The sequence below is a fragment of the Panthera pardus genome, unplaced genomic scaffold, assembly GCF_024362965.1.
Source record: "Panthera pardus isolate Hobbes unplaced genomic scaffold, ASM2436296v1 HiC_scaffold_10, whole genome shotgun sequence".
Lineage (NCBI taxonomy): Eukaryota > Metazoa > Chordata > Mammalia > Carnivora > Felidae > Panthera > Panthera pardus.
The window spans coordinates 6,520,622-6,526,621 of record NW_026526655.1 but is presented as its reverse complement, the minus strand read 5'-3'; the positions used below and the strand labels follow the sequence as shown (position 1 = coordinate 6,526,621).

The window sequence follows — 6,000 nt, the reverse complement described above, 5'->3', positions numbered from 1 at the left end:
TTCAGTCTCTCCCCACCCTCTGAGTACAGAGGCCAGTTTCAGATTTCACCCTGGAAGCTTCTGTGGAGCTTAAAAACCAACAGGGCATCCCCAGGGGATGTGGTAGTTGATAACGCCCGCTCCCGCTATGCCCCTTTCCCAAACAGACCACCGTATTCCACCGCACATATGGATAAAAGAAACGTCTAATGACAACATAATGCGGCGTTTTAATACAGGGCCCTGCGCACCCCTTGAAGCCCTCAGTTGATCAAGACTCAGGAAGGCAGTTAGATCTCAGAGTTCCAAGGGTCTGCGACCTAACGGTGATGGTTCTAGTGAAACCCTCCCACCCTGCCAGGAGACCTCTTCCTCATCCACATTACGGCTGAGAAGCCAACCGTCCCACTTCCTTGACGACCCACCTGCCCTTGTCCACATTACCTTTGATGTGTATTAGGCATCCTCTCCTTGTGGTGCATTTTTGTCCCAACCAGGAGGGGACTCCGAGGAAAGGTCAGTAGTTAAGTCCCAGAGTAGCTCTTCAACAGATTCCCAGGAGGGAAAGAGCTCAGGACGGTGAAGAGCCCGTGGAGTTTCAGGCTTGGGGAACTCTGGTCACGGGGCGAACGGATCTGGGAGCCTTCAGTCCTCCATTTTGACATCTGTGTTGTTGGTCAACCCTTGAGAAGCTGCTGATGTCACGAGAGCTCCTTGAGAGGAGCAACGAGGACGGCGGAGGTGGGTTTCTCATTAATCGTTAGTGTTCGGTGTGGAGAGAAGAGAGAGGAAGGGCCCTTCTTAACCAAGTTAGTCACTGCTGTGTGATAAATGGCATCAACTCAGTGGCTTAAAACAACACCCGTCTATCATCGCACGGTTTCCGGGGATCCGGAGTCGGGGGGGTCTCACAGGCTGCCTTCATGTTGGCGCAGACACATCCTTTCCGGAGCTTAGTTCTCTTCCAAGCTTATGGGGTTGGAGGACTGATGTCCTCAGCTTCTTGCCACAGGGTCCCTTCCACAGGCAGTTTAGGCCACGCCGTTAACTTCAAGGCTAGCGTGAGACTCCCTCTCCCATCCCTAGGACACAGAGGCTGCTATGAGAGCACACGACCCTGGGAGTGGCTTCCTGTCACCTTGGCCTCGGTCTACTGGTTAGAACACGGGTCTAGCCAAGTCCTGGTTCTGCCCACACCGAAGGGGAGAGGGTTATGCAGGGTGTGACTCTTGGCGGGGGGGTGGTCTCTTGGGTTGTGTTGATACACCAACGATTTTACAAATCTTGTCTCCGAAGAGCTTGTGGAGGAGATGACGGAAGCAGTGGTAGGCTCAGACGAGGGCCCAGCAGAGGAAACGGAGGACCCGGAACCCCTGGAGCCAGACGACGACGGAGGTAAGAAAGTCGGCCCCACCCCTGCATTCCTGTCCGGTCCAGTCCTGGCCATTGACTCCTTGAGGGCGTGTCCCAGCCTAGGTCTCGGTTTCTCTGTCTGCAGGAGGACAGGGAGGCCCCGCCCAATCGTGGCAAGAGCATGGCTTCCCCGGCCGCGTCGGGAGGGCCTGGGCGCGGGAGCACTTCCCGTGACGGCCACCTCAGCGGGCACCCCTGCACCACCTTGTCTCAGGTACTTTCCAACAAGTCACAAACCTCCTCAACATCATGGACAGCGGGTCAGCAAAGACGGACACTGCTGGGGGGGCAGGTCCTGACATGCGGAAGATGCTGGCCTCGGTGATAATCACGGAGAAGGCCACCACGGAGCCCTCCGCGGTGATCAACGCTCTCATCCGTTGCCTGCAGGTGCCCGAGGTAGGGCCCGCTGGCCTCCGGCCCCACCTCGGAGCCCAGCCACCCGTGGGTCAGCACACATTACTGACCATCGCAGGCACAGGGCTGGGTGCTGGGGCACAGACACTGGCAAGATGGTGAGGCTCTGACTCACAGGACCCATGGGAGCCTGGGGCTTTGGTAATTTTTAAAAAGTTGCCTTATTCTGACACGGTGGGTTGGGGAGCCCTTGTCCTAGGGCTCACGAACGTAGCCACAAAGATGTTGAAGGAGTGAAGCAGGTAGACCTGGGGCAGCCAAGACGTAGCAGAACCGGGTGCAAAGTGGTGCTGGGCCAGCCCGGAGACTGCTTAGCCAGGGACAGGAGTGGGGTGGAGGGCATAGGAGGGAGTGATGGGCGGTGTGATGGGAAATCGCGGTGGGCAAGACAGGGCAGAGTTTGGGGCAGAGCATCAGGGTCCCCTGGAGAGCTCGTTAAGACCCAGATTGTTGGGCCCCGCCCTGGGAGTTACTGATTCAGTAGGACTGTGGGGCTGGCCTGAGAATCAGCATTTCTAACACCTTCCCAGGTGATGCTGAGGCTGCTGGTCTGGAGACCACACTTTGAGAACTGCTGGAGTTTAGACTGTCCTGTAGCCTTTGGGTCTGGGAAGTGCGGGAGATCTTTGTAGGAATTCTTTAGAGAAAGCTTGATTTTGTAGAAAGATGGGTGGCAGCTGTGAGGAGCAAAGACAGGCAAAGGGTTTTGTAATAGACTTTTAAAATGTGGGTTTATTAGGAGGTGCAGGGGGGGGTGGGGGGGAGGGGACAGGCCATATCATGCAGGGCCACATGAGCAAGCACCAGGGTTGGCCAGGAAACAGAGGGAGCGAGGAGGGAATGGGGGCAAGAGTCTATATTGTGGTCTCTGGTGGGGGGAGGGGGGATGGGACAGGCGGGGTGAGCAGGCTGAAGATGGGCTAGTGTGAACAATTTCAGCGGGCTCTGGGTATCGGGGCTGTCCCTGGTTGTCTGGCATGTGGCCCTGGGGTCATTAGGGGCAGGTGGATAGTGGCTCCCAGTGGGAGAGCAGGTGGATGGTACCAGCTTTGGACTGGCTGGTTTGCATTTGAAAAGCATGCTCCCTGGGGAGCTGTTTGCTCTTGGTAGTAACTGGCTAAGCCTGGGAGGGGTGGGCTCTCCAGGGTCATCGAGGCCCCGAGGTGTCGGGAGATATAAAACATTTAAGAGCATGGTTAACACCCAGGCCATAATTGATGGGGTTTTGGGGTGATGGGGGGTTCAGAGCCGATGGCCAAGAAAGAATTCTTCAAGACGTCTTTGGTGCAGAAAGGTGATTTTATTAAAGCACAGGGACAGGACCTGTGGGCAGAAAGAGCTGCGTTGGGTTGTGACAGATAACTCATTATATACCTCAGGTTGGGAGGGGGTTGGGGACAGCGTAAGTCTCTAAGGAATTTTGAAGCAAGGTTTCCAGGTCCTTGAGGGGCTGGCTGCTGTTAGGAAAACGCCATTTACTACTGTTTAGTAAAACCTCAGTCATGAGACCCTTCAGATGTATATCAGGGGGCCATAAGCTTGGAGTATGATTGCCTGCATGTATCTTGGGGAGTTGAGATAAAGGAATTTTTATATGTTAAAGCAGACTTACAGGATCCTGGGGCTCAGGATAACGTGAAGCCAAGATTCCCTTTTACCCTTAACAAAGTGTCATCATCGAGGCAGCTGAGCTCCTAGAGGGAGGTCACTCTGTCTGTTTCAAGGACTCGTCACTGGGCTGTAGGCAGTACGGGAATCTAATTTTTCATTTGCCTTTGTTTCCCACATCACCACGGCAAGCACTTAAACCCCCTTACATCTTGATGAGGGTGATATGAGGGCTCCAGGAAACGGAGTCTATAGGTTTCTGGAGATTAGGTTCTGGATAAGATTGCCTTTTTCTTGCCGTTACTAAGTCATCCGTAAACTGAAGGAGACTCCCATCCTACGTGACCTCGATCTCCATCAGTCAACCATTTGCTTTCTTTCCTTTCCCCTCTTCTTGGGCAGCCAGGAGTGTCTGGGGGGGAATATCACACGTATCCCACCTGGCGGGGGTGGGGGGAGGGTGCTGTCAGCCTGTACTTTGTCTTCAGCTCGCCCCATGCTCCCTCGTCAATAATCAGTGGCAATACATAGACTCTAAACACGTAGGCACATTCGAAATTAACCTGTTTCGGAGATTTCCGTTCTTCATTGAATAGTGAAGGAGCCAGCAGAATGTCAAAATCTGTTAAACCAGACAAAAGTCATTGACATTGCCAGGAACGGCAATGATTTTTGTTGCTAGGGAGGAAGCATTTGCATTCGTATCAGTTTCCTAGGACTGAGCTTCTGTCCCCAGATAACGTAGCCTAGACAATCACGGGGGATCAAGAGTGCCCCCCGCTTGAGGCCCCATAATCTTTGAGCGGCTGCAGACAGCCCCAAGACCTCCTCTGGTGCCTGTCTTTAGGTCAGTTTTCAAGTCTTTGACAGTTTTTGCCATGCGACCATAAATATTCTCCAGAGATGCCTCTTGATCACAGAGGAGGCTGGTCTTATTAAAATTTACCTGGCTGTTTATACAGGTCCTGCAGGAGTGTTAATGAAGCCTACAGGTGTCCTTGAGTTCTCTTTGAAAATCTAGAGCATGCATTCTCCACGGGGGTGATACTGTTCCCCCTACCCCCGGCTAAAATGGATTCGCTGAAGAAAACCTTACTTCTTTATGTATCAAGTACAGAGAGGCACATAAACAGATACGCCATATACTCGGGGAATTAAGGCTTCATGCGTAGGGGTGCAATCAGGAAAAAATGTCTAAGAAGGCTCTTTAGGGAACGATCTAAAAAAAGACTGAGGGACACTGGTTCAGGGCCAGGCAGTACCGAACGGCCAAGGCCCCCCAGTTTTCTTACTTCCAGGGATTTTCATGAGGAATCTCTGGTTGGAGTTTAGAAGCCTCGGTTATTCGCTAGGGCGACACCAGGCAAACAAGGCCACGACTCTCTGGAGCAGATTTCACTAGGTGAACATATAAGTTTGAGTGAATTTCTTCCTTCTTGAGGTGCCTTTTCCAAGGCCTCTGGGGCTGCTGGGAAGTGGCCACCCTCCCAACAGAGAGGAGGCCCCTTTCCAAGGGCTTTGCGGGCCATGGCCCCCATGTCAACGGCCCACACTCATTCTGCAAGAGCAGCTGGTCAAGCCTGATTCAGTAAGGGCTATTTTAATCGCCATGGTCTGGGAATACGGTCTCTTTGTCCAATTCTACCTTAAACGGGGTCATTTAAGATGGCGATAAGGCTATCTAGGAATCAAAAGGGAGTGAGAGGCACATTTCTTGGCATCGAGTGCTCCCCCACCAGGGCGGACTGCGTTCTTGGGCTTTCAAGTGGGCCGGTGACAAGTGTGTGGAGAATCTGGGGCGCTGACCATGTGACTCTTGTCTTGCTGACTCTGCCGGACCGAGAACAGGGAAAAGAGAACAGATTTGCGGGCCACACCGCCAGGGCCAGTTGGATGAGTCGGACGGGGGGAGGGCGGAGAACGGTGTTGAGGGTAGAACACGGTAGGGCCTGCCTCTTGGGCGGCTTGAGGACAACCGCCAGGTGGGGTATGACTCATTCTGGAACCAGTTGCAATGCGTGTGGGGTTCCCCACCCCCCTCCACCACCGAGCGGTTCTCAAACACCAGTGGGGTGTCCCACAGTTCAGCTCAGTTCTGACCTACCCACCTGGAGACAGCATCGGATCCCATAGGTTAAGGGCTCAGTCCCACAAAGCTGCCCCCGCCCCCGCTTGTCCCCCGTGCCTCTGACCGACTGGCTGTCGAACTCCCTCCCTGGGTTTGATTGATTTGCTAGGGTGGGTCACACAACTCAGAGGAACAGACCGCTCGCTGGATTACTAGTCTATTATAAAAGGATCGAACTCAGGAATGGCCAGATGGAGGTGATGCAGAGGGGAAGCCACGGGGAACGGGTGCGGAGGTTCTGTGCTTTCTTGGGGTGCACCGCTCTCCCAGAATCCCCATGTGTTTGCCAGCCCGGAAGCTCGCTGAGCCCTGATCTGCGATCTACGGAGGCCCCATTACAGAGGCACCGCTGATTGAATCATTGGCTGTGGTCAATGCATTAGGATTCCGGCCCCTCCCCCACTCCAAGACTGAAAGTTACGACCCTCTAATGAAAGGGATGGTTCTCCTGGCAA

General features: G+C 53.9%; 1 protein-coding gene across 3 annotated transcripts in view; it reads left to right on the top strand.

Annotated features, from left to right (window-relative positions):
• The first annotated feature begins 206 nt into the window (after positions 1-206).
• MROH2A (maestro heat like repeat family member 2A) overlaps positions 207-6,000 on the top strand; it is a 44,927-nt gene continuing 39,133 nt past the window's right edge. The window contains exons 1-3 of one of the 3 annotated variants that reach the window (XM_053903501.1): positions 207-720; positions 1,276-1,374; positions 1,607-1,791. In XM_053903501.1, the coding sequence (XP_053759476.1) occupies positions 678-720; positions 1,276-1,374; positions 1,607-1,791 (327 nt within the window). In that variant the 5' untranslated portion in view covers positions 207-677. The remainder of the gene's footprint in view (positions 721-1,275; positions 1,375-1,606; positions 1,792-6,000) is intronic. The other 2 variants (XM_053903503.1, XM_053903492.1) reach the window with 2 other exon arrangements.